At 37.1% G+C, this 25451-nt stretch overlaps 7 protein-coding genes, 2 non-coding genes and 1 pseudogene across 12 annotated transcripts; 4 read left to right on the top strand and 6 right to left on the bottom strand.

The window, feature by feature from the left end:
- The first annotated feature begins 510 nt into the window (after positions 1-510).
- Positions 511-3585, top strand: LOC17878620 (probable receptor-like protein kinase At1g80640). 3 transcript variants are annotated; one of them, XM_023777971.1, is made up of 10 exons: positions 511-726; positions 1035-1196; positions 1346-1557; positions 1657-1789; positions 1968-2031; positions 2130-2226; positions 2463-2565; positions 2898-3016; positions 3117-3206; positions 3299-3585. In XM_023777971.1, the coding sequence occupies exons 1-10, from the start codon at positions 585-587 to the stop codon at positions 3344-3346; spliced, it is 1170 nt and encodes a 389-aa protein (XP_023633739.1). In that variant the 5' UTR covers positions 511-584; the 3' UTR covers positions 3347-3585. The 3 variants fall into 3 exon arrangements, with proteins under 3 accessions (XP_023633739.1, XP_023633738.1, XP_006283813.1); XM_023777970.1 differs by having other exon boundaries at positions 517-726; positions 3292-3585; XM_006283751.2 differs by having other exon boundaries at positions 518-726; positions 1349-1557; positions 3292-3585.
- A 116-nt stretch (positions 3586-3701) lies between these two features.
- On the top strand, positions 3702-6779 carry LOC17878587 (aspartate aminotransferase, chloroplastic). The gene is made up of 12 exons (XM_006283651.2): positions 3702-3811; positions 3955-4021; positions 4146-4196; positions 4364-4558; positions 4728-4766; positions 4855-4944; positions 5034-5142; positions 5219-5328; positions 5532-5675; positions 5770-5936; positions 6048-6312; positions 6407-6779. Exons 2-12 carry the CDS (start codon positions 3962-3964, stop codon positions 6536-6538), a joined length of 1362 nt encoding a protein of 453 aa, XP_006283713.1. The 5' UTR covers positions 3702-3811; positions 3955-3961; the 3' UTR covers positions 6539-6779.
- A 264-nt stretch (positions 6780-7043) lies between these two features.
- Positions 7044-7789, bottom strand: LOC111829274 (60S ribosomal protein L39-1). The gene is made up of 3 exons (XM_023777972.1): positions 7689-7789; positions 7435-7538; positions 7044-7269 (listed from the first exon to the last, which is right to left on the bottom strand). Exons 1-3 carry the CDS (start codon positions 7689-7691, stop codon positions 7221-7223), a joined length of 156 nt encoding a protein of 51 aa, XP_023633740.1. The 5' UTR covers positions 7692-7789; the 3' UTR covers positions 7044-7220.
- A 408-nt stretch (positions 7790-8197) lies between these two features.
- On the bottom strand, positions 8198-9533 carry LOC17877676 (annotated as a pseudogene).
- Positions 9534-10184: 651 nt separating this feature from the next.
- On the bottom strand, positions 10185-14738 carry LOC17879606 (putative UPF0481 protein At3g02645). The gene is made up of 5 exons (XM_023777973.1): positions 14453-14738; positions 13702-13989; positions 13311-13620; positions 11571-11607; positions 10185-11481 (listed from the first exon to the last, which is right to left on the bottom strand). Exons 1-5 carry the CDS (start codon positions 14589-14591, stop codon positions 10222-10224), a joined length of 2034 nt encoding a protein of 677 aa, XP_023633741.1. The 5' UTR covers positions 14592-14738; the 3' UTR covers positions 10185-10221.
- On the bottom strand, positions 12231-12318 carry LOC111829771. Its single transcript, XR_002833128.1, has one exon. It is a non-coding gene; the product is annotated as a small nucleolar RNA R21 (small nucleolar RNA).
- On the bottom strand, positions 12439-12521 carry LOC111829770. Its single transcript, XR_002833127.1, has one exon. It is a non-coding gene; the product is annotated as a small nucleolar RNA R21 (small nucleolar RNA).
- Positions 14739-15055: 317 nt separating the features above from the next.
- LOC17879967 (cytochrome P450 82C4) lies at positions 15056-17023 on the bottom strand. The gene is made up of 3 exons (XM_006283473.2): positions 16519-17023; positions 15957-16432; positions 15056-15843 (listed from the first exon to the last, which is right to left on the bottom strand). Exons 1-3 carry the CDS (start codon positions 16988-16990, stop codon positions 15217-15219), a joined length of 1575 nt encoding a protein of 524 aa, XP_006283535.1. The 5' UTR covers positions 16991-17023; the 3' UTR covers positions 15056-15216.
- A 1951-nt stretch (positions 17024-18974) lies between these two features.
- Positions 18975-20309, top strand: LOC17880163 (uncharacterized protein At2g39795, mitochondrial). Of its 2 annotated transcripts, none has more exons than XM_006284394.2 (3): positions 18975-19225; positions 19443-19771; positions 19927-20309. In XM_006284394.2, exons 1-3 carry the CDS (start codon positions 19010-19012, stop codon positions 20084-20086), a joined length of 705 nt encoding a protein of 234 aa, XP_006284456.1. In that variant the 5' UTR covers positions 18975-19009; the 3' UTR covers positions 20087-20309. The 2 variants fall into 2 exon arrangements, with proteins under 2 accessions (XP_006284456.1, XP_023634930.1); XM_023779162.1 differs by having other exon boundaries at positions 19476-19771.
- Positions 20310-22418: 2109 nt separating this feature from the next.
- Positions 22419-25426, top strand: LOC17879153 (two-component response regulator ARR10). The gene is made up of 6 exons (XM_006283440.2): positions 22419-22875; positions 23445-23597; positions 23698-24036; positions 24127-24203; positions 24292-25098; positions 25175-25426. Exons 1-6 carry the CDS (start codon positions 22749-22751, stop codon positions 25280-25282), a joined length of 1611 nt encoding a protein of 536 aa, XP_006283502.1. The 5' UTR covers positions 22419-22748; the 3' UTR covers positions 25283-25426.
- The last annotated feature ends 25 nt before the right edge of the window (positions 25427-25451 follow it).

A 25451-nucleotide genomic window follows, 5' to 3' on the forward strand; every position in this document is an offset into this window, starting at 1 on the left:
ACTTTTAATGATGATATTATTTAGGTGACACAATAGAAAAAAAAAATCTTCTTTTAACTGTCGGTCAGTTTGACATAACTGGTCAACTTTGCTGTCAGTAAACAAACTCTTGGAGCTACAAAGAGTAGTATCTTAGTATTATTTTGACCACTCTAAAACTAATTACTAACAAAAATAGGAAATATAGTTATAGATTTCAGTGGCCCAATGTAAATGTTGAGTTAATAAGCTACAGAATCTTTCATAAAAAAATTGTTCTAATTTACTTAAGAGTGATAAATTATAAACTGTTTTTGGTTAGCAAGAAATTAATACTATTTGTTCACTGTCACATTCAAAGTTTGGAACAACCCTCTCACATGTTGATTTGATGATAAAGATGTTAAGAGAGAATGATTTCGACTTTTTTTTTAAACCACTTTCTGCTTCCCTCCTTTATGCAGACAAGAAAAAAGGAAACCAAAAAATAATTATGAGCATTTAATCTTCTTGCAAGAGCATTTTCACATTCTTAGCTAAATCTCTCTTCCACCAGTGAAAGTTTCAGAGAGAAGTGAATCAGATAGGAAAGTATTGTCAGGGAAATGAGAAAGACACTTCATCTTCATCTTCTTAAGATCTCTGTTCTTGAGTTCCTCATTAGTGTTTCTGCTTCTTCTACTATACCTAATTATTCACAGCCTTCTCCTTCTCCACTTTACACTTCCATGGCTTCCTTCTCTCCAGGTTACCACTATTTAAAATTGGATTTGCATCGTGTGTTTCGTAAACCAATGATAATCTTCTTCTTTTTTTTTTTAATTATATACGTAAATGCTATTTTTGAGCTTCTTAGTGAGTGGATTACCTCTCTTCTACGTATCCTCTTTTCAGTTATTCAATTGGATTTAGTAGTTCGATAACACTTCTTATCTAGATCCCTTTCGGATAATCAAGAACCGGGTTTCATTCAGAAATTAGATATCTCCCAACCAATGAGAAGATGAGCTGAAGGGACATATCACGATCTTTTCTTGCTTGCTTTCTGATTTCAGGGATCCAAATGGGCAGAGGCCAAGAACACAAACTAGATGCTCACAAGAAACTTTTTATCTCTCTCATAATCACCTCATCTTCTCTAGGGTTCATACTCCTATGTTGTTTATGCTTCTGGATTTATCGGTCCAAGAAGTCCCTCAAAACCACCAAGAACTCAGGTAAAAATTGGTTTCCAATCATTCCTAAATCAAGAATGAGAAGACTGAAAATTTTACATTTGTATATGGATGGATATATCATTGATCCTGATGGTTTATCTTCATTGGTTCTCTGTGTTTTCTCTGTTTTGATGAATATAATGGGAAAGAAGGTGAGAGTGGGATTTCACTAGCCAAGAAGGGTTTTGTGCAGTCCTTCGATTACAAGACACTAGAAAAAGCGACAGGCGGTTTCAAAGACGGTAATCTTGTAGGACGAGGCGGATTTGGATATGTTTACAAGGCCAGTTTAGGCAATAACACTCTAGCAGCAGTCAAAAAGATTGAAAACGTTAGTCAAGAAGCAAAACGAGAGTTTCAGGTACCAAAGAAAAAACCAACTACTAATCTTGTTTATATTTTTTTCCCAGATTCTTGATTCGGTTCAAGAATCTGATTTCTCTCATCTAATGGATCTCAGAACGAAGTTGATTTGTTGAGCAAGATTCACCACCCGAACATCATCTCATTGTTGGGATATGGAAGTGAAATCAGCTCGAGTTTCATCGTCTACGAGCTGATGCAAAATGGATCCTTGGATGCTCAGTTACACGGTACAAACCTCAAAAAACATCTTTTTCTACTACCTTCTCATCATCTTGTCATAGATCATGATTCATGAGTTAAATAAATATTGTATAGATAACGGAGATAAAACAAATCATGTGACCACATGAAATAAATAATTTTTGTTCGATAAAAATTTAATGTTTTGCATCATTAATGGTTAAGGACCTTCTCGGGGATCGGCTTTAACATGGCACATGCGGATGAAGATTGCTCTTGATACAGCCAGGTACAATCAAGTGTCCACATTTAACAATCCTCTCAACCGGTTGATTGGTTGCGGTTTAGCTAAACCGTACCGTTTCCTTTTGTTTGTTTCGGAAACAGAGCTGTTGAGTATCTTCACGAGCGTTGTCGTCCTCCGGTTATCCACAGAGATCTTAAATCTTCAAACATTCTCCTTGATTCTTCCTTCAACGCCAAGGTAAAAAAAATATAACTTAAATAATTGATAATGATTTTGTTCTGAATATGTATTCTAGACTGCACCAAGAACTTTGGACAAAACCGAACTAGAGCTAACCAAGATCTGTAGTGTTAAGTCTTGGTCTTTTGGTTTAGTTGATTCAAGAGAATCTGATACATTCGTCTTTGCTTCAACAAACAATCCAAAACATGGTTTCGTTTATGTATCTATGTCTAACGACATACAACACTCAGATTTCGGATTTTGGTCTGGCGGTAATGGTTGGGGCGCACGGCAAGAACAACATTAAACTATCAGGGACACTTGGTTATGTTGCTCCAGAATATCTCCTAGACGGTAAAATATCTACATTTCCTTCCACTTTGGTCGACTTTGAACCGTTGTCATGTCAATCGAGTGATAGCAATAGTTTGATCGTTATAATCATGTGGTTACAATGTGACCCCATGACATTAACTTTCCTTCCATTACGTATGAAATTGAAATTGTTGTTCTATATCAAATCAGGTTGAGCTTTGATGTATTCTTTCAACCAATCTCATAAGAATCATTATTTGATTAGAGATTAGTGGTTGTGAAGTCGTTAAACCGGGTCTATCTAATTAATCTCTAGTTTATTGAGCTTCTTTCATTGAAACGTGTTTATATATTTTGTATGTTTGAATCAGGTAAATTAACGGATAAAAGTGATGTCTACGCGTTTGGGGTGGTTCTACTTGAACTCTTGCTAGGAAGACGGCCGGTTGAGAAATTGAGTTCGGTTCAGTGCCAATCTCTAGTCACTTGGGTAAGTCCCGGTTTGAGTGGAAGTTATTACCAATTAGTAACGTTTATAGATTGCAATGTTGTATTGGTTTAATGTTTGTACCGATTCAAAACCTTTGCAGGCAATGCCTCAACTTACGGATAGATCAAAGCTTCCAAAAATTGTGGATCCGGTTCTCAAAGACACAATGGATCATAAGCACTTATACCAGGTTCGAGTCCATCTTTTTTATGGTTTAGGTTTAATATCCGGTTGATTGCATATTCCTTTTGTTGAACCGAAAATGATTTATTTAGGTGGCAGCCGTGGCAGTGCTTTGCGTACAGCCAGAACCGAGTTATCGACCGTTGATAACCGATGTTCTTCACTCACTTGTTCCACTGGTTCCGGTAGAGCTAGGGGGCACTCTCCGGTTAACACCATCATCCTCTTAAAGAAATTGATTTTTTATTTTATTTTAGAAAACCGATTAATCTTGGGGTAGAAATGGGAGGACAGAAACTTCTAATTATTTGTATTTGTAAATTTAATTACTATATAAATAAACTGTGTTATCATTTTTACACCACGTGATATTATTATTTAGCAAATCGTATCTGTTTAGTTGTTGCATCAACCACTAATGACTGTCTGACTAATCACTACAGCATCCAGTATACCAAAAGATTGTTAAAATTAGACCATTTTACCCCTATCAAGACAAGCCTAGAACAACTTCGTACATATCGTCGTGTCCCTCTCTCGGTGATCCTCAATCTCTTTCTTCAATCTTTCGATCTGATCGTTTCAAAACCACGGGATTCTAACCAAGTCCAGGTGACAAAATCAGCTCCGATATAAAACTCTTCATAATCTCGTTAATCTGAACATCATTTGATCATCTTTTGTTGTCGCTATCACTGTATTATATTGAAATTGCTTATCCTCGTACTAGTTCACTGATTTTGAGATCTGTGCAGCTTATCCATGGCTTCTTCAATGTTGTCTCTCGGTTCGACTTCTCTATTACCGCGCGAGATTAGCAAGGTACTTTTCCCTGTTCCCTCTCTTCTTGCTCTATTCTAGTAAATTGTAGAAATTGGCTGAGCGATGATTCTGCATCGGTTTTATTCACGATCATGTTTTCTTTTTTTCGATTGAACTTGAACAGGATAAGCTAAAGCTTGGGACTTCCGGTTCGAACCCGTTCCTGAAAGCAAAGGTACTGTCTTTAGTCTTTAGTTTGTTGTTCCTCGAACCCGAAGCATAAGAACAATCTTAGTTACGTTTAAGAGCTAGAAACTCCTGTGGAGCTAAATAATCTATTTGATATTGTTCTTACTCTAGTGAGTGTAGTTTGTATCTGAGAAACTGGATTTTTGGTTTCAGTCTTTTAGCAGGGTGACTATGGCGGTTGCAGTCACGCCTTCTCGTTTTGAGGGTATAACTATGGCTCCTCCTGACCCTATTCTTGGAGTCAGCGAAGCATTCAAAGCTGACACCAACGAGATGAAACTCAATCTTGGTGTTGGGGCTTACCGAACTGAGGAACTCCAGCCTTATGTGCTTAATGTTGTTAAAAAGGTTAGAACTTGTCCACTTTAGTTTGCTCATATTCGTTTTCTCATTTGTAGATAGTTTCTGTGTCCCGTATAGCTTCTTGCCTTCTTCCATGTTTGTTCTTTCTTAGTTTTTTTCAAATTACTGATTTTTTTTGACAAATTTAAGTGATTTTTAATCTCTTCATTCACAGGCGGAGAATTTGATGTTGGAGAGAGGAGATAATAAAGAGGTAACTTAGTTTACTTGATAGATTGTGTGCAAACAATTACACCATCAGAATTTCACTAAATCTTACCTCACTTGGATGGAAACTGCAGTATCTTCCAATTGAGGGGTTGGCAGCATTCAACAAGGCTACTGCTGAGTTGCTGTTTGGAGCTGGTCATCCTGTTATTAAGGAACAAAGAGTATGTTTGGATCATCATGTTATTGAAATGTCTTCTCATGATGTTCCTGTTTCTGAGCTAATTCATTTTCCTTTGCTGTAAATCAACAGGTGGCAACAATTCAGGGTCTTTCGGGAACAGGTTCCCTGCGAGTAGCAGCGGCTCTTATAGAGCGTTATTTTCCTGGAGCAAAAGTTGTGATTTCATCACCAACCTGGGGTAAGTTGCCTTGACAACAAATATTTTTGGTATTTTGCTTTCATATTTAACCGAACTGACAAAACAACTGCTTCAGGTAATCACAAGAATATCTTCAATGATGCCAAAGTTCCATGGTCTGAATACCGCTACTATGATCCAAAAACAATTGGTTTGGATTTTGAGGGAATGATAGCAGATATTAAGGTTTGTTTGTCACTGAGCAACGATTTTCTATTTAACATTGCCTTATATATGTGTCAACAAACTATATTACATATTTTCATTTGTGTATTGACTATTCCAATGTGTACTTCTTTACAATTCTAAAGTCCATGTGTGGTAATAACGAGAAACTCTGATGGATCATGATGGTTTGTTCTTGACTGTCTGTCATGTAAATTGTCCAGGATGCTCCAGAAGGATCTTTCATCTTGCTTCATGGATGTGCTCACAACCCAACAGGAATTGACCCAACCCCAGAACAGTGGGTGAAAATTGCGGATGTCATTCAGGAAAAGAACCATATCCCATTCTTTGATGTTGCATACCAGGTATTCCACTCTTACAGTTCCAAGTATCGTGATTTAGAGACAGCTAAGCGCATCAGTGTCAACTTATTTGATGCTACATGCACCTACTTTCTAGGGCTTTGCTAGTGGAAGCCTTGATGAAGATGCAGCATCTGTGAGATTATTTGCTGAACGTGGAATGGAGTTTTTTGTTGCTCAGTCATACAGTAAAAATTTAGGTCTTTATGCAGAAAGAATTGGGGCAATCAATGTCGTGTGCTCATCAGCCGATGCTGCGACAAGGTAAAACTCACTGGAATTTCTTATCATGAGACTATTGCAGGCGATGTTGGCATCTCATTTTTTACGTTTTACCATCAATAAACCTTAACCAGTAACATTACTTTCTTTCAGGGTCAAGAGTCAACTAAAAAGGATTGCTCGGCCTATGTACTCAAACCCACCAGTTCATGGCGCGAGAATCGTGGCTAATGTCGTGGGCGATCCAACTATGTTCGGTGAATGGAAAGCAGAGATGGAAATGATGGCGGGAAGAATAAAAACAGTGAGACAAGAGTTGTATGATAGCCTCGTTTCAAAAGACAAGAGCGGGAAGGACTGGTCATTCATTCTGAAGCAAATTGGCATGTTCTCTTTCACTGGCTTGAACAAAGCTCAGGTATGCCTAAAATAAGATTAATACTACTATCATTTATTTGGCTTTGTTTAGACATGAGATGTTGAACTTTGTGTGTATTTTGGGTAATGAGTAGAGCGATAACATGACGAACAAGTGGCATGTGTACATGACTAAAGACGGAAGAATATCGTTGGCTGGATTGTCCATGGCGAAATGCGAGTACCTTGCTGACGCCATCATTGACTCCTATCACAACGTAAGTTGAATGGGAGATATAGTAAGATACCAATAAGAACAAGTTTTATACACCTTTTTAGCTTCTTTGTGATCTTTGATTGAAACAAGATGGCTAAATTAATAAGCTAGCTCAGACTATGATTGCTAAACATTTTGCCGAGGAAGCTCTTGATTTTATTGTGTTTGACAGGCCTTGTTGTATTGGGAGACTCCCATCGAGTTATAGAAGAACTTTTCTTTTTACCATTGTATTTTACGAAATTTCACAATGAGAGTTACTCGGACAAGTTACGACAAAATCTAATCAGATTGTGATTAGTGTTGCTATCTTTCTAATCCGATTGAGTTACATTAACTGATAAGTCAAAATAAGCAACCAAATGTTCAATATAACATTCTACGTATACTCCAAGCAAGAGGTACAATGGAATATCAAGGAACACACTTTTCAGACACAGACGATAACCAAAATGACTTTAAACCCTATCCAGATTCGAAGTTGCGAGAAGGCGAAATGGAAGCAAACCACGACATACTTAAATAGTCGATCAAATGCTATGAAATAACCTCTCTTATAAAGAAAATTAGGTAACATCAATCATAAGAGATAAGTCTTACAGAAAAGAAAAAATGTCATAACTTAAAACCAGAAACCTTAAGGAAATGCTAAACCCAACAGATAAAGAAGACTCTTTTAGAAGGCTTATCACTTAGAATCCGAGCTTGGTTCTACGCCAGTGCCTGCGCTTGGCATTGTACCTGATGAAAAAAAAAAAAACAACGAAATCATTACAACATACTAACAATTCTTGTTTCAGAGCTCACTATATCTGCTGCCCTATATCATCAACCCACCAAGACAAATACATACACCTTCAATTTGACAGATCGAGAATAAGCAAAAGAAAACAAATTTTGACGAACCTGATGGTGTTGTCGGTACGGAGACGAATCCAGTGAGGAATAGGCCTGTTTTGCCTCATCTTCTTTCCCAACTTTTTCTTGATCATAAACGACTTGTGCGACGGCTGTTTCATTTCATTTTTTTCCAGCAAAAATCAAAAATCAGTCAATTCGTCCATTTCTAACTAACATCAAAACTCTTAATTCAATTCAAACAATTAAGCAAGCGACCAATTGAAACAAAAGATGGAATATTTCGAGAGAGAGAGGCTTACCATCTTGAAGTCGTGAAGATTTGCAGCTGCTCAGCGAGGCAAAGATATGCAGAAGAGGGCGACCAACGTTTTTAACTTACCAGAGGAAACCCTAATCACGACCTGACTGGGCTTTTTATACGACGATATAATTTTAAGGCTTCATATTTGGGCCCAAGGCCCATTCTATAGATTCGAATAGTAGTAAAAGTCAATTTTTGCTCTAAAAAATGTCTATAAAGCTATACCAACATTGATATCTTACGAGCGTGGCAACACTCTTCTTAGGATGAAATCACAGATACAACTATGGCATGGCCAAGTCAGCACATCTCTCTGGCTCAGATCACAATTACAATTGGTTATTTTACTCTAATAAAGCACTTGCATCAGGTGACCAATCCCATTTTCAGACTTTATTTTTGGTCTCTATAGTTAATTGAATAGTTTACCCGTAATTTGTCTTTTTATTTGCCTATCACAGTTGTTAGTGTTAGTGCCATCTCCTAGAATTTGAAAAACCAAACAACAACTGTGAACCACAAAATTTTTATTATCATTCATACGACAAATGTTCTATTATCCAAGTGATGTCCCAAAAGAATTAGAGAGCCAAGATAGAGCACACAGCCTGTATGAAAGTGAGAAAGAGAAGAAGTAAAGCAGCCAAAACAGAAGCAAGTGACCAAGGATTGTGGAAGTAGTCACGTCTCAGTATCGCCTTCCACCTGTTCCATGGTGTGTTGCAGTAAGCTTGAAGATTCTCTGAGAGTGTCTGAAAGTAGAATCTTCTACCAAATATAACCTCTTTGTAGATGCTATTGAACAACTTTGAAACATCTCCTGCGTTCCCGAGATTGTTCACGATGATCCCACTGCGGATGAGTAACTTAGCATCTGTAGAGGATTTAATGAAGCAACCGAGCAACCTGATGTAGTGGAGGAAGTTCTTATCTGAGCAATGACATTGTTCAAACGCAATGATGTTTCTGTAGAGTGATTCTGTGAGATCATCGATGAAAATGGTAGGGATCTTCAGGACTTCATCAGCAAAGCTAATGTCAAGTATACAACTGGTCTCTGCTGGCTTGAATTTAATACCAGCAGTGTGTAGCTCTGCTGCTTCAGGTGTGTTGTCAATCTTCAACGTGGTTTCTTTCAATCTGTCTGGAACCCGTGGCAAATAACAAGACCTCAGAAGATCCACAAAATGCTCTGGTTCTGAAGTAAGCATCTCATCATCAATATTGCTCAAGAAACAACTGAAATGGCGTTGGACGAGCTTTATGATTGAAGGTGTTCCTTGTTGGTAGTAAATAAACAAGAGAAAAAAAAAAGCTCTTTTACAACGAAAAAGGGTAACTGATTCTCGATCAAAATCATGTCACGACATACGTCCGTGATCGTCATTGAATTCCCAAATATGCGATCTCTCTCGCCTCCAAGTCCAGGATAGTGAGACCTCAAAAGAAGTTCAACTAGGAAGCTACCATCTACAACTAACATCTCAACAAACTCATCGCTATTAAGTTTCACATCTTCTGCATAACACCTGCGAGCTTTTTGCTCCCAAGTCCTAACAACTCTAACAATATCTTCTAGACTAGAGTTTGTTCTAAGGATAAAACTCTGCAAGTACCTGTATTTATGCTCTTCTATGGCTTGAAGAGCTTCTTTACCCCGATGGAAAGGGCCAAAGGACACAAGCCGAGGCGTATATGCATCCGGATTGAGTCTGCGGAGCTTATTAGGTACCTTGTAGATACAACAATGGGTTGTAAGAGATGACAAAGAGTCTAACTTAGCTTTGATGGATTCTACAAGGGAATCATCAGCTTCATTCGGATCCATCCTTTCCTACGCAAAACAGAACACGTATAGAAAGAAATAGAGAAGAGGATTATCTGGAGGAAAAACTAAATTAAGCACACAGCTGTAGGCTTTTCGGAAGTCAACGTTTCAAAGAAAGATGCTATAAACCAAAAAAAAAAAAAAACAAAGCTTTTAGAACTCACACACAGTAGTACCAATCAGAAGTCAACGATTCACACATATTGTATTGGACTTTGGAAGGAAGAAACGGACATAGAAGCTTGACGTGGTAGCGACCACAAAAAATAACAGTTACGGGTCAAAAAAGTGCTGTCAGGCTCTGTATAGTTTACATTTAAAAGGTCCAAGAATAGCATGATTGCGAACTAAGGATGTGCTTTTCAATAGATGATCTTGTGAGCTGATAAACAAACATTCTTAGTTGGTTCATGTTCGTTTCCTTTTTGGCACTTTGTTTGGTTCTTTAATGACCTCATGTCTACTCCAAGTTTCAGACATTTTGGTCTCTTCAGTTATTAGTTTCTATGCAAGTCGTCTGTCTACTTTCCTGAACTGGTGTTAGCGTTACTTTCCACCGCCTGGTGCGTCTAGGTAGCACCATTTCAATATCTCATAGACAATTGTAAGACAAAACAGAACTTGGCCGAACTCAGGTACTATAATCATATGTATTCATAAGGCAAATGTTTAGTTTTATTGATAAAGCGATGTCCCAAAAGGATCATAGAGCCAAGATAGAGCATACAGTCTGTATAAAAGTGAGAAGGAGAAGAATTGAAGCAGCCAAAACAGAAGCAACTGACCAAGGATTGTGGAAGTAGTCACGTCTCAGAATTGCCTTCCACCTGTTCAATGGTGTGTTGCAGTAAGCTTGTAGGTTCTCAGAAAGTGTCGAAAAGTAGAATCTTCTGTCATAGGTAACCTCTTTGCTGATGCTATTGAACAACTTTGAAACATCTTCTGAGTTCCCAAGATCGTTCACAATGATCCCACTGCGGATGAGCAAGTCAGCATCAGTAGGGGATTTAATGAAGCAACCAAGCAGCGTAGTATAGTGAATGAAGCTCTTATCTGAGCAATGACATTGTTCAAACACAATGATGTTTCTGTATAGGGATTCCGTGAGATCATCTATAACAATGGTAGGAATCTTCAGTACTCCATCAGCAAAGCTAATGTCAAGTAAACAACTACTGGTCTCTGCTGGCTTGAAGCTAACACCAGCAGTGTGAAGCTCTGTTGTTTCAGGTGCATTGTGCACTTTCAATGTGCATTCTTCCAATCTGATTGGAACCAGTGGCACAAAACAAGACCTCAGAAGATCAACAAAATGTTCTGGCTCTGAAATAATCTTGTTATCATCAATGCGACTCAAGGAGCAACGGAAGTGGCGTTGCGCTAGCTGTATGATTGAAGGTGTTCCTTGTTGGTAGTAAATAAACAAAAGAAGAAAAATCTCCTTAACAACAAAAAAGGGTAGCTGATTTTCGATCAAAATCATGTCACGACACACGTCAGTGATCATCATTAAATTCCCAAATATGCGATCTTTCTCCCCTCTAAGCCGAGGATAATGAGACCTTAAAAGAAGTTCAACTAAGAAGCTACCATCTACAACTAACATCTCAACAAACTCATCACTATTAAGTTTCACATCTTCTGCGTAACAGCTGCGAGCATTTTGTTCCCAACTCCTACCAACTCTAACAATATCTTCTAGACTAGAGTTTGTTCTAGAGATAAAACTCCGCAAATACCTGTGTTTATGCTCTTCCATGGCTTGAAGCTCTTCTTTACCACGATGAAAAGGGCCAAAGGACACAAGCCGAGGCGTATATGCATCAGGATTGAGTCTGCGGAGCTTATTAGGTACCTTGTATATACAGCATGGTCTTAAAAGAGAAGACAAAGAATCTAACTTTTCTTTGATGGAATCTACGAGGGCATCACCTTCATTAAGATTCATCAAAGCAGAACACGTCTAGAGAGAAAGAAAAGATAAGATTTTTTCGGAGGAAAAACTCTAACTAAGCACACGGCACACCTTTCAAAAGTCAACGTTTCACACACTCTTTTGTACTTCGGAAGGAACAGACGAAGAAAGATGCTTCAAAGAGATATCAAATCAACGCTAAAAGCCTAAAAATATCAAGCACAGGGCCATGTATAAAATTAAAAAGGGATATAAAAGGTTCAAGCCAAGGATGAATTTAGTTGTTGTTTTTCTTTGGGACAATAGATGAATACATAAGAAACTGGCATTATGTAAATTGATACAATTAAGGTGTTTTATTCTGTTCATCTCAATTTAAATTGATCCAACAAAGGACCTACAAACACAACGACCAACTACATCAAACAGAAGACCTCTGTTGCTGTAGAGTTTAATGAACTGACATCGCTGTGTTTTCCATAAAATCTAACCCTTGTATGAAATTGTGACACAGTAGACACTCCCATAGACAAAATCCCCAAGCACTTGTAGATGGCGTGTAAAGCATAGAGATTTCTTCTATGGCACTGGAACTGTACTTCTACACGGAAGAGACCTCGATGCATTGCACTTCACTGCAGATGCTGGCCGTGTACAATATGTGATCCCAATATTTTCCGGAAGCTATCAGTCAAGACTTTCAAATTTGATCAGTCATTACAAGGCACACAAGTGTGTTAAGCAAAATAAAGATTCCATGAAAAGAATGAATTTATAAAAAAAACCTTAGCTGAATGAATCCCTCAGAATTGATTAGTAATCAAGGTGTAATCAGGCACTACTTTTAACATTTTTTTTTTCTTCATATAATTCATCATTGGGATTCAGCCAAGGCCGTGTACAATATGCTTCAATCAAGCAAAAACAATAACTCACCAAATCAACAAACAATGATGTCAAGTCAAACAACGGATTGTAAGACGAAAACGAAAAAAACAAGTTAAAAATCCCTCAGAGCTGAAGTATAATCAAGATAAATCAGTCACTACTTTTAACATTTTTTTTTAATCATAATCATCATTGGGATTTTCCAAAACGCTTTTCAAATCGAAAACAAGAACCTTTAAGCCTGATTCTGAGAAATATCCAAAACCAGAGCTTAAGGACTAACAAGCATCCACTTAACTAATACTGAATCAATACGGCAGAGATAACAGTTTCAATTACATACATATTAGATTTCACCAAATATAAAAGCCAAAACGATAATGAAATAAAAATCAACACTTTCGAAGGCTAAAAAGACTGAAATCTAAAACCAAACATAAAAGGGTGAAAATGAGATAGAAGCGATGTACGCGAGCTTTTCAAACCACTGTGAATTAGGGTTCTACGGGATTTAGTTGTAGCTGCGGAAGAGTGTAGTTTGATAAGTATTTATAGTGAGTGACTTTGAAAAAGGTCAAACTAGGGTTAATGCCACTTCCATGTTCTGTGATATAATACAATAAAAATCATATTATGGAGTATTATTTATTTTTTTTACAACAATTTTATTTGTATGACAATTTGGGAGTAAGAGATGTATATATCGATTGTCAAAAATTTGTTGATATTTTATACTTAGATTTGTTGATATTTAAACAAGTAATTTGTAAAATTCTCAAAAATTACATCATAACAAACCAACCAAAGGTTGAGTCACTCTATTTAGTATTTACAGATATTCATGATTCGCCTATACGAAAATTATACAGTAACCAAGTAAAACCAAAACGGATTAAAAATGGAGGATATATAACTTGAGAACAAAGCACAAGCAGCCTCGCATTCGTAAACAAGTATAATTAGCTGTGCAAACAATGAAAATTATTCACGTCTTGACGCTTACGCTTAAAGGCTTCTGATCTTTAGCTCCAGATGCAACAGAAGGAACTCGATGTCTCACCGGACAAGATGGAGAAGAAGAAGAAAGAGGAGGATTTCCCGTTGATATTGATCTGTTATGTGAAGGCTTATTATCTAATCTTGAAATAGAACAAGAGGATGATAAAGGACCTGATCTGCTTCTCGCCTTCTTCTTTTTCTTCTTTGTATTTTCCCCTTCCACGAGCTTCCCGTCTCTTCCTACCCGCTTCACTTTAGTCTCGTTCAAGCAAGCCGGCAACACACAGTTGCATAGGAAACCTTAAGGTTCATAAGAAACCAATATACATTAATTATTTGATACATTCTGATTCGTTCAATTGCTGCTGAAGTTTCTGTTACCTATTCGAGCAAGACGGTTGACCCAACTAGGGATAGATTTCTGAGTCAGTTTTAAACAAACATGGTTGCAGAAATGGTTGCAGTTCCTTGTGATGAGATTGTACTTGTTTCCCTGATACTCTTCTGCTAATTTCTCCATAAAGGTTCTAACTTCTTTGGCCCTCATCTCTGTTTCACCCACAAGAATCGATTTCCTGAATGTGAAACCAGGACACTTCTTTGGCTCAACTTCAAAAATTCCCGAGCTAGATTTCTCGTGTGCCCCGTATCCATACTCAACCCCATGAACTACAAACAAATGAACAATGTTGATCACTGGAACATTGAATATCGGATTTACCTATCATCAACACATTGTTCAAACCAAGTAAACATCATCCACAAAACTCTACACCAAATACAATGAGAGATCACATTTAGCCTTCAAGTCAACTCCAGGAGGACCAAAGGTCAAATTCTACAGTAACATTAAACCTTTTCCATCTTTCTAAGCTTTTAGTCCCCTAAACCAAATTCATACCAATTGCATCTCTGAACAGAATCCAAAATTACCGGATCCTTCATCACTTTCATAAAAATCAATCAGCAGCAGTTCTCAGCTACATTCCCCTAAGCAATGCTACAATCCAACGAAATTGACCAAAAGGATTGACCTTTATTACCCAATATCCTCTCATATATATATCGGCAACACAGGAACAATCAAAACCCAGAATTAAGGGGAAAAAAAACAAGAAAACAATGAAAATACCTTCAAGACCAGAGTGATAGATCCCGATACCGAGCCAATAACCGTAAACATTCATAGGGGTGAGGTCGTAGACATTGAGATAAACCGGGACAGAACCAGATTTCTTCTTCCGCCTCACCGAGACGTTTCTGCAAAACATCTCTCTTTACGGCTCAATGCATCTGATTGCGAATTCTCAACACCTTTTCCTTTTGGTATGTTCAATGGGTTCGTTCGTCTCCAACTCAATCCTCCCCTCTCTCCGAGGTTTCCTCTTTCCTGGGTAACTGGATGCGCCACATAAAAAATAAAAAAAAAATTGGTCAACCCTTTTTTTCTTTTTCTTTTCTTCCGTTTCTGTTGTTAATTTTACATTTTTCGGTTATAATTAAAATAAGAAAAAAGTCAATTATGATATTTTTTACCAAAATGTAGGATTTTGTGACAGCTACATATCAATCTACTAGTATCTTGTATCTGTGTGGGGTTTTTTTTTTCTCATTTCTTGGTCACATAAGTTTCAGTCATGAAAATGTAATTTTGATCTTGAGTTATAAATAATACTTGAAAACTTTCTGCAATAAAAAAAAAAACATAATTCCACCAACAATATACAAAGGGGTGTGAAAAAAATCCTTTGATGGCCTAATCAAACGATGATTTATTTTGAAGAGGAAAAACAACAAACGTATATGACCTTTATTCAAACGGAAAAAACATCAAAAAAGCAGCAACTTCAAAAGTAAACAATACTGGAGTCATATGTTTCTGAAACAGTCAATATATTACACGAAAAGATGTTCCTTAAGACGTGGACTAATCAGAACCTCAAGTGGCGTGGCTTTAGGAATGGTCAGGCCAGGGCTCTCACTCATATCGACAGCCATATCCGAGACAGTTTTCACATCAAACGATTGAAGGATTCGAGCAAGACCTAGATGAAGCACTTGCATGGCCAATGAAGAGCCTGGGCATGATCTTCTTCCCGAACCAAATGGCATCAGCTCAAAGTTTTGTCCTCTGACGTCAAACTTTTTTGCTTCTCCTGTAACAAACCTCTCTGGTCTGAACTCGTTTGGTTCCATATAAACTCTCGGATCCCTTTGGATTTTCCATACATTCACTATCAGTCTTGTGCCGCGAGAAACGTTGTGACCGGCGACGGTGCAGTCTTCCATCGCCTCTCGAGGGCCTAAGAGTGGACCAGCTGGATACAACCTCAATGTTTCTTTGATAATTGCTTGAACATACACCAGATTTTCTATGTCTGAATCCTCGACGTTCCTTTCTGTGCCAACGTGGAGGTCTATCTCATCTTGTGCTTTCTTTAACATTTCTTTGTTGTTAAGAAGAAGAGCAATGGCCCATGTAAGTGTAGATGATGTAGTCTCACTTCCTCCTAGAATCAGTGCCTGAGAAATCAAATATTTATTACTATTATTCATTATAAGAGACCCCAAAATAAAAAAAGGAATTCAAGATTTGCTGATTTAGTAGTTTGATTAAAAATAAAATAAAAATCTACCAGGCAAGTAGATTTGATGCTAATATTAGCATCATATTGAAGATGCGAGAGTTTGCCTTGTTCTGCAAGTGACAACATAACGTCGATGAAGTCTGAATCATTCTCTTTCGGTCCTGAAACTTTTCTTTGTTGTCGATGGTTTTCAACCCATCTTTCAAGGATCACATCTAATTCGATTCCCGTTTGCTTCATCTCCTTCTCATGTCCTTGCAAATCAAACCACCCTAGCGTCGGAAAAGCATCGGACACAGTGAATATACCAATGAGGTGAAAGAACTTTGCGATGGCCTTTTTGCATTGCCTTGCCTCTTCAGTGTCCTTCGAGGATTCTGAGCCGGCGCCTCCAAAGTATCGTTTTCCGGCAACCATTCTCACGACCATGTTTAGTGTCATGTCGTCTAACCAGCTCTTTAGATCAACCATTACTGGTTCTGAACCACCTTTTTTGACCCACAAGGAATACAAATAGTTTACACCTGCATGTGAGAATATCGCATTGTATCAAAAATTAGACAATTATTAATACGTACGTTTGGTACGGTAGAAATTATTATTTTTTTACCCATTGAGATCTCAGAAACACGAACGTGCTTGAGCATCTGAAGCCGCCGGTTAGAAAGTAGCTCGATGGTTGCGATTTTACGCATCTCACGCCAGAAAGCGCTATAAGGTGCAAACCCGAAAACAGCAAAATTGTAACCCATGTGCTTTGCGGCTGCAGTCATAGGACGTGAAGCCAAGGCTTTGTCGTTCACAGTGAAACAATCTTTAGCCACTTCAAAACTGCTCACAACAAATGCTTCGCTGCTCCCAAGTTGTAGCGACATGGCTGCGCCGTAATGGTCAGCCATTTTTCCTAAGGTTCGATAGAGAAGCTGTTCTTTGCCACTGATAAGGTGAAGATGGCCGATGATAGGCCATGCGCCGCTAGGTTTAGGAGCTTTAACATGTTTTGGTTTCTTCGATTTCTTAAAGAGAGCGATAAGAACGATAAGGAGGATGGGAACAAATAGAGAAAAGAGAGACGTATCCATAGTGTTTTTGAAAGTCTAAAAGAGATTTATGTGTCTTTGGTGATTCTTATTTTGAGTGGTTGAAGAATATCGTCTGTCTATATATATATATACACATATATATGATCGGTTCAATACGATGTAACACATGAGACATGCACAAACGATGATCAAAACTAGGGCGTCAACTTTGATTTTAATTAATGCATGACACGGAGTAAGGATTGAGGCATTGAGGCATTGAATGAAAAGAGCTGCAAAGACAACTTTTATTTAATTAATGACATAGGCATTGAATAAAACGAGCATTAAGAAAGAAACTAGATTTTGTTAAACAATAAAAATAATAATAATAATAATAATTCTTTTTTATTCTCTAGATAGTTAGTTATATTGTTTTTATTTACCGGCAGGGTAGTGATTTAATTAATTATCACTGGATGATGTGTAATTGTGTATTGTGTTGATCATCGTATAGTCTTGCAAGATCCATGCATAAACTGCTTTTGCTCTATCATTACACACAAGCATTACACTACACGCAATAATTTTCGAATGATTAATTTAATGAATTCTTTGTTGTTTCACTAGTGAAGTGCATAACAGCGTGACGCAAGTGAGAACCATCGTAACCAAAATTAGACATTTGGAGAAAAGTCAACGCAAGAAATCTAAAACTCAATTATCATATATAGATTCATAAATTTGATGTTGTGCATTGCAGCATTGGTCGTACCTACGTCGGACTTCGCCTGGTGGTGAATTTTAAAACGAAACCTTACGTGGCATTATTTGCGACTACAAAAGAAAACTGTCTATTATTTGCGACTATGCATTTTACACATAAATTGATCAAAATAGTCATTTTCGATCGATATTTGACCAAAACCAAGTCGTTAAAAAACGGTGGTCGCAAGTAATAATAGTTGGTCAAAAAACTCCATCACAAATTTCTATCTAATTTTTGATCAATCAGTCTGACCAAAGTTAATAACATTGGTCAAAAGTTAATGTCTAATCTTGATCAATTACTCAAACCAATTTTATTTGTCAACTAAATTTAATTAGAACATCAATAATTATATTTGAAATTCAAACACACTTAATTTTTAAAAATATCGATTCATAATAACTGAAATAAGAGTTAAATGTCAACATAAAATATGTAAATTATTTAACCGTTTACCAAAAAAAAAAATGTAAAATTAACTAAATATTCCCTAGCTACTAATTGATAACCATGGAGTGAAATAGAAAGAAACAACTTAGATTTGGAATCCTTGTAGTATATATGTGGTTATCTTTAATATTTGTATGATGAACTTTTAATAACATAAACTAATCAAGACGGATCGGATCTGGTGTCCTGCGTGCTTGGAGTAAACGAGCCACGCGGTATATAAAAAAAATATTTATCAGAAGAAGAACATTCATTATTTGTGTACAAGTGGTGTTGTATATGTTATATTGTTTGTTTGTGTCTTTCTTCTATTGGTTCTTATGTTTCTTCTATCATCGAATGCAAGAACCAAACCCAAACCAGCTGACATTGCGTACGAAACCCATCTAAAGAAACAAAAGAATACATTAATACCAGAAGTGAGTAACCTAGGCCGAAACAGCTTGTCCACCGGATCTGAGACAACTACCTTCTAACCATCAATGTTTTTTTTTTTTTTTTTTTTTTTTATGTCAAAAATGTAGGTTCTCGAAAATAGACCCACAAAATTTATGGTCTTAAACAATCTTCATTTGCATCCAAAGATTACTAAAGCGATAATAAGTCTCTCTACAAAAGTCAAAACCCACATTTCTTTCTGAATTTGGATGTTAATTATAACCATCGGACTCGTCAAACAATGCTTTGACATGAAAGCCCAATAAGTTGTTTGTCTATTGGATATAAAAAAGCCCATTAAGTTGTTTGAATATTGGATATCAGAAAAAGCCCACTATTAAGCTCTGCAATTTCGATTCGGTTCAGTTTCCAATTAGAGAACCTCCGGAGAGCCCTAACGTCGGCGAACATCAAAAACCTCCATGGCTCTTCTGCTCCGTACCCTTCAAAAGTCACGCATTTCTCCTTCTCATACCTCAAGAACCCTAATTTCTTGGGTTCGATGTAATTCTCTGTTACCAACTCCCCAATCACGAGATATCGCCACCTCGACGACGAAATCGCCCTTCCGATCAAACATCCTTCGAATCATAAGAAATGAGATCGAGTATCAATCCGATTATGCTCCTCCGCATCTGGTATCATCTAATTTAGATAAATTCACTATCCTTTCTTTTAGCTGGAATCTGATGCTTATGCTAGTCTTAGATTTCGGATTCGTGTATTTTTTTTGTTATCCGGTAAACACTGTATTCGAACATCAAGTATTAGACTTTGGTTCAAGATCCTAGCAAATGACAAGAGAAGAGATGCTGGTGATGATTTTGTTTTGTTTTCACTTAAACTATAATGCAGCCAGCGACTGAATTCAAATCGTTCTCTGTGGAGGATTGTCCCGGTGAGCAATGCATTGTGATGAAAGGGAAGTTTGGAGAAGACGAAAACATCAAAATGGAAGCAACTATGTTTGATGGGTTTATGACTGTTCCAAGAACTGGTTTAGATGCTTCAGGGCGCGATCTCCGTCTCCATATTAGCTTGCTCGTCGACATTTCCAAGATTGACGGAAGTGAAGAGGTCGAGTTCCTTTGCTCAGTCTGGCCTAACCGTATCGAAATTCGAAAGCTTTACAAGCTTAGACGCAACAAAATCACTGGTCAACCTTACATGGGACCAAATTTTGGGTACTAATCTCTATGCTTTCTTGAACCACTTAAAATACAGAGTGAAGCATTTAACTAGTCTTGAATTTGTTGATACAGTCAAGTCATATACTGCGTTACAGGAAATTGCTAGATAAGTGCAACCTCTGAAACCTGTGATCTTTGTTTCTTTGCAGGAGTTTGAAGTATGATTTTCAGACAGCGATTCGGGAGTTTTTGCGAGTTAGAGGAATCGATGCGGATCTTTGTTTTTTCTTGCATGAATATATGATGAATAAGGATAGGATTGAGCTCATTCAATGGTTGAGAAAGCTAAATTCATTCGTGGCAAAATAAACACTGAAATTTTTTCAGTCGTGTCCGTCAGCTTTTGATTATACTGTTATCAGTTGAAGTAGAAATATTGGCTTTAGTTACTTTCTTGTATAGGTGCATAATATGCTTATTTTTGTACGACTGATGAAGCCTAACAGTAAACACCATCAGAAATACCCCCATATATGGTGAAAGCATGGTGGCTCAACATCTTTTTTAGTGTGGTTACTGGTTACTAATAAAATCCATACCTCTTTTATTTTTAAATTTGAATAATATCTGTTATATATGTGAGCTAGAGAAAAGAAAGTTAGAAGTGGTCATGACAAATGTTGGATCAGTTAAATTCAAAAAAAAAAAAAAATGTTGGATCAGTTGACACGAGCGAAAGGTTTATGATGAGCTAATCATCACCATCCATCGTTCATAGCTCACTGTTAGTCCATACTTACTTTAACAATGATTGTTTTTTTTCAGTATTTACATAATAATTGCTATGTCCTGGCGTTCTAGAGTTGACTATGATAAATTCATAGCTTAAGTTTTAAATGCAGAAAATCTAAACAAGAGTAATACAGAGCAGGAAGTGATTAGGAAGCAACGGACGAACAAGAAGCATATTAATGACCGGGTGTGGTTAGCCCTTGTGGGAGACAAGATTACCTCAACTTTTGATTTTCCTACTCCATTTAGTATTTAGTTTTTAGTTTTATTATTAAAATTGTATCAGCATCTTTCGACTTAAATTAAACATTACACCAAAGTGTAGCTGTTAGGGCATCTCCTTTCTCATATTTAAATGTGAATAATTATACATGTGTGTCCAATATATGAGACGATGAGCCAATGATAGCAGCTAATGACAAGTGATTTCCAATAACTTATTAACATGTAGAATCTTTACAGATTTGGTGCATAACATGGATCTTCTAGAAAAAAAACTCATTTTTTTAATCTTTCTAATGTCATCTCCAACTATTTAACAAAGAAAAATTGGAGTGATCAATGATAATGATTTCTACTATTAGATTGTTGTCTTTTATTTTCTAATGCATTGCATCGAAGTCGTGTTGATGTTCTTTTTTTAAAAAAGTAAAACCTTTTGTAAACTAGTATTACGGGAAAAAGAGAACAGGTATATATATTCTCGAATATTGCACTAAAATATACAAAACGATACATAACCGTAATTTTTTTTATTTTTTTTTGGGTTAATAAGCTACCAAAACGTATTATAATCCTTATCAGAAGTAGACTATTTTATGAAACGGAAACGAGAGGCAGAGAAATGAACACGCTATTTGGTCAATCCAAGAAATTATACAAAATATACCTATCAATAATAAAGTATACTAAAATAATTGGGATCTTATTTTGCATCCACCAAGCTAGTAGGCTGATGAGGATGTGGATGGAACCCAACTTCGAAAATTTATTTTTACTTTTTTTGTTTTATGTTTTTTTAGTATAGCGTAAGTTACTATAACTTGTGACAGCAATTTTCTCTGTTGACTTCAAAGTTGTAATTCCAGCATACGAATACATTTGGCCGGTGATTCAAATCGTTTTATAAACCAAAGGGAACCATTATTAATAACATGTTTGTCTTCATTATATTCCCAAGATGACTGATATGGTAAGACGAGTCTGACTTAGGCGCTGACGTTTTCTAAGAAACAAGAGAGTACAATATTATGTCTTAGGTTTGATTAAACATCGGCATTAGCCCACTAGTGGTTTGTTTATTATTGGAGATAAATACTCTTTTAATTTTCCTAAATCTTTTCTGAACCTCTCTGTACGAGATAAGTCGGAAAAAGCCATGAAGCACGCTCATGCGTGTCTCGCACTTCCCACCCTTCACCATGCTCTCTTCCCCTAAAGCCTGTCTCTTTTTTTTTTTTTTTATCTTTTATAAAAACTATAATATACCATAGTTTTGCACTAACTCCTATGGTCAGGTAAAATGTAAAACCCGTTGATGATAAACTCAACTTATTAGTACAGTAGTTGGCAATTTAATCCTCAAGACACAGGATTAAGGAAAGTATTCGATTATGGTAATAGGTCGATTCTGTATTTTGCCTTGTATACTAAGTACAATATCAAAAAACATATCTTTAACCTTAATTACATGATATACAGAATCATCTACATACACCACTCTTTCAATTTTTTTAATCCCATCTTTACAAAATTTCCTAATCTTCTTTCTTTTTCAAATTAATTATCACTAAACTAAAAAAAGAATATTATTTCCACAGTCAAAAAGAAACCAAACCAATTAAAATAGGAGGCGCGTGATTCTCAAATGAACCGATCGGTTCAACTGATTTTTTCTCGTCTGAAAATATATTTTTTTTTCCTTTCCTAATGGCAAAACAAAGAAGGAAACTTTTGCCAGAAATGATTTATTTATAAAAGAAAACAGAGAAATCCATAAATGAGTTCATTGGGCAGTCTTGAAGATCATCAATCACAGAGTATTTCAGAAACCATATATAGGGGCTTAGATTCTCTTTTGCCATCTTCCTCCTTTTGTATTTCCTCGCTAAAGAAGAAATTTTTACTCTGCCAATAAAACTCTCCCTCTCTCTCTACTCTCTAAATCTTCTCTTCCCATGATATAACCTACTGATAAATAAATCCGAACGTTGCTCTTCTACTCAGAAACCTCTGACAAATGACTATGGAACACGAAATTGAAGCCTTGGACCAGTTTCCGGTTGGGATGAGAGTTCTTGCTGTTGACGATGACCAGACTTGTCTCCGTATTCTCCAGACTTTGCTTCATCGCTGCCAATACCACGGTTTGCTTCCTCCTTCTACACTTGTCTCCGGAAATAGTTTGTTTTCTACAATTTGGTTTTGGTTTATATACTAAAAGCTACAAAATTTAGCCTCAGATTCGTTTCTTGTCAGCACACCTCTTTAGATTTATATGTTTTTAAAGATGGGTTTCTGGAATCTATTCAGATTTAAGTAGATTCACAATTCGAAAGTAAAATCCATATATTCATTGCTTCTTCACATGTGTCACACAGCTCATTGGTTCTTACTTTACTTCTTTTGAGGTCTTCGGATTTGGAACAGTTTCTTGCCCTGTAAAAACTGAGGCTTTTTGGAATTACTACCAGATTTGATTGATCCACATGTGTCACGAAGCTCAATGCCTCTTAATTCTTTTGAATGAGTTCGTTGAATTTGAGAATGAGTCTCTTGCTCAGTAAAAACTAAGACTTTGTGGCAATTGTTATAGATTTCATAGCTCCACATGTGTCATTTGTTCTTACTTCTGATGTTTTTAGTTTGTTGAATTTGAGACTTGCTCTGTCAAAACTAAGACTTTGGGGGTGATTGTTACTATTATAATGTGCAGTTACAACCACGAATCAGGCACAGACGGCGTTGGAGTTGTTGAGGGAGAACAGGAACAAATTTGATCTCGTTATTAGTGATGTCGACATGCCAGACATGGATGGTTTCAAGCTTCTTGAGCTCGTTGGTCTTGAAATGGACTTACCTGTCATAAGTATGAAGCCTTCCCTGTTGTACTTCTGTTTGATTCCATTGAGCTTTTCATATTTCCAAGAGAAAGTATTGATCTTTTACATTGTGATTGATTCTTGTAGTGTTATCTGCGCATAGCGATCCAAAGTATGTGATGAAAGGAGTCAAGCACGGTGCATGCGATTATCTGCTTAAACCGGTTCGAATTGAGGAGCTCAAGAACATATGGCAACACGTGGTGAGAAAGAGCAAACTTAAGAAGAGCAATAGCAGTTTGAGTAATGGTGCGGGAAACTCTGATAGAGCCAACAGAAAACGTAAAGAACAGTATGAAGAGGAGGAAGAGGAAGAAAGAGGGAATGAGAATGATGATCCAACGGCTCAAAAGAAAGCTCGTGTTATTTGGACGCATGAGCTGCACAACAAATTCCTGTCAGCTGTTGATCATCTGGGCGTTGAGAGTAATGTTTCTAGTCTCTCTACCTCTAGTTTCCAGTTAGCTTTTTCGCGGTAATCATCATGTTCTGACTTTTAAGTATTTGATGATGCAGAAGCTGTACCCAAAAAGATTCTTGATCTGATGAATGTTGACAAACTCACAAGAGAGAATGTTGCTAGCCACCTTCAGGTGAGAGTGCGACTATGAGTCTTCTGATTTGATCTATTAGTGTTAACATGCTTCCATTAAACACAATTGCCATGTCTTTTTGTTGTAGAAATTCCGCGTTGCCTTGAAGAAGGTGTCTGATGAAGCCAATCAACAAGCTAACAGGGTGGCCATTGACTCACAATTGATGCAAATGAGTTCTCACAAAGGACTTGGCGGCTTCTACCACCACCGCGCAGTACCTGTTGGATCCGGTCAGTTCCATGGTGAAGCCACAATGATGAGACATTACCCTTCAAATAGGAATATTGGTCGTCTAAACTCCCTTGCAGGAGGAATGTTCCAACCAGTCTCATCAGCATTTCCTCGTAACCACAATGAAAGAGGAAACATACTTCAGGGGTTGCCACTTCCCCCTCTAGAAGAGCTTCAGATCAACAAGGCTTTTCCAAGCTTTACTTCACAACAAAACTCTCTAATGCTTGCTTCCAACAATAATCACTTACTTCTTAATGGTCACCCTCAGTCATCATCACCATCGCTAAACCCGGGATTCTCTCCTCAGTTTGAGATCAACAAGCGTCTAGAACATTGGTCAAACACTGTATTGTCAACCAACATTCCACAGAGTGATGTTCATTCAAAACCTGACACCTTGGAATGGACCGCGTTCTGCGACTCAGCCAGTCCGCTAATAAACTCAAATCTGGATACAAATCCGCACCCGGATTTCGGATCCTCAAGTGCTGCACAAACAGACTTTTTTAATCCATTGCAGGTGAATCAGCAGCAGGCAAATAACTCTGGTCCAATAATAGAAGCTCAACATTTTAGAAATTGCGATTCAAAGCAAGGGTTACACATGGCTTCAGATGCTGGTTCCTTAGATGATATAGTCAATTCCTTAATGACACAGGTATAAAAGAAAAAGCATTTACGTTGCCCCTTTTTCACTTGGAGATTTCTAAAGATTGTTTCTTTGAATGTAACAGGAACAGAGCCAATCTGATTTCCCTGAAGGTGACTGGGTTTTGGATGGTTTAGCTCAGACGGAACATGGATATGAGAAACAGTTTTTTCCCTTTTCTTTGTCAACTTAAGAAACTCTTTTGTTCAGACACAATCAATTATTATTATCTTTGGTTCTGTCTCTTCTAGCTTCTTTGTAATGAGACTGTAAAAGCTCTTGTTTACAGCTTCCCTACTGGTTTGAGCAACATCCAAATCCACATATAAAATCAAAATGCCCTCTAATAACCCCCTGTAACA

The sequence above is a fragment of the Capsella rubella genome, unplaced genomic scaffold, assembly GCF_000375325.1.
Source record: "Capsella rubella cultivar Monte Gargano unplaced genomic scaffold, Caprub1_0 scaffold_7, whole genome shotgun sequence".
In the NCBI taxonomy this organism is placed as follows: domain Eukaryota; kingdom Viridiplantae; phylum Streptophyta; class Magnoliopsida; order Brassicales; family Brassicaceae; genus Capsella; species Capsella rubella.

Bases quoted from the DNA above. Each gene is read 5' to 3' on its own strand.
- LOC17878620 (XM_023777970.1), top strand. From the start codon at position 585: ATGAGAAAGACACTTCATCTTCATCTTCTTAAGATCTCTGTTCTTGAG. The intron at 727-1,034 runs GTTACCACTATT...TTCTGATTTCAG, and splicing joins CATGGCTTCCTTCTCTCCAG to GGATCCAAATGGGCAGAGGC. The intron at 1,558-1,656 runs GTACCAAAGAAA...AATGGATCTCAG, and splicing joins AAGCAAAACGAGAGTTTCAG to AACGAAGTTGATTTGTTGAG.
- LOC17878587 (XM_006283651.2), top strand. From the start codon at position 3,962: ATGGCTTCTTCAATGTTGTCTCTCGGTTCGACTTCTCTATTACCGCGC. The intron at 4,767-4,854 runs GTAACTTAGTTT...TGGAAACTGCAG, and splicing joins AGAGAGGAGATAATAAAGAG to TATCTTCCAATTGAGGGGTT. The intron at 6,313-6,406 runs GTATGCCTAAAA...GGTAATGAGTAG, and splicing joins CTGGCTTGAACAAAGCTCAG to AGCGATAACATGACGAACAA.
- LOC111829274 (XM_023777972.1), bottom strand. The intron at 7,270-7,434 runs GTTCGTCAAAAT...TTTTTTCATCAG, and splicing joins CGTACCGACAACACCATCAG to GTACAATGCCAAGCGCAGGC.
- LOC17879606 (XM_023777973.1), bottom strand. From the start codon at position 14,591: ATGTTTTGCAGAAACGTCTCGGTGAGGCGGAAGAAGAAATCTGGTTCT. The intron at 11,608-13,310 runs GTGAATAATTTT...ATCTCTTTGAAG, and splicing joins TTAAGCGTAAGCGTCAAGAC to CATCTTTCTTCGTCTGTTCC. The intron at 11,482-11,570 runs GTGTGTGAAACG...CTTTCTCTCTAG, and splicing joins TCCTTCCGAAGTACAAAAGA to ACGTGTTCTGCTTTGATGAA.
- LOC17879967 (XM_006283473.2), bottom strand. From the start codon at position 16,990: ATGGATACGTCTCTCTTTTCTCTATTTGTTCCCATCCTCCTTATCGTT. The intron at 16,433-16,518 runs GTAAAAAAATAA...TCTCACATGCAG, and splicing joins TGTTTCTGAGATCTCAATGG to GTGTAAACTATTTGTATTCC. The intron at 15,844-15,956 runs GTAGATTTTTAT...TTGATTTCTCAG, and splicing joins GCATCAAATCTACTTGCCTG to GCACTGATTCTAGGAGGAAG.
- LOC17880163 (XM_006284394.2), top strand. From the start codon at position 19,010: ATGGCTCTTCTGCTCCGTACCCTTCAAAAGTCACGCATTTCTCCTTCT. The intron at 19,226-19,442 runs GTATCATCTAAT...ACTATAATGCAG, and splicing joins ATTATGCTCCTCCGCATCTG to CCAGCGACTGAATTCAAATC. The intron at 19,772-19,926 runs GTACTAATCTCT...GTTTCTTTGCAG, and splicing joins TACATGGGACCAAATTTTGG to GAGTTTGAAGTATGATTTTC.
- LOC17879153 (XM_006283440.2), top strand. From the start codon at position 22,749: ATGACTATGGAACACGAAATTGAAGCCTTGGACCAGTTTCCGGTTGGG. The intron at 22,876-23,444 runs GTTTGCTTCCTC...TATAATGTGCAG, and splicing joins TCATCGCTGCCAATACCACG to TTACAACCACGAATCAGGCA. The intron at 23,598-23,697 runs GTATGAAGCCTT...TGATTCTTGTAG, and splicing joins AATGGACTTACCTGTCATAA to TGTTATCTGCGCATAGCGAT.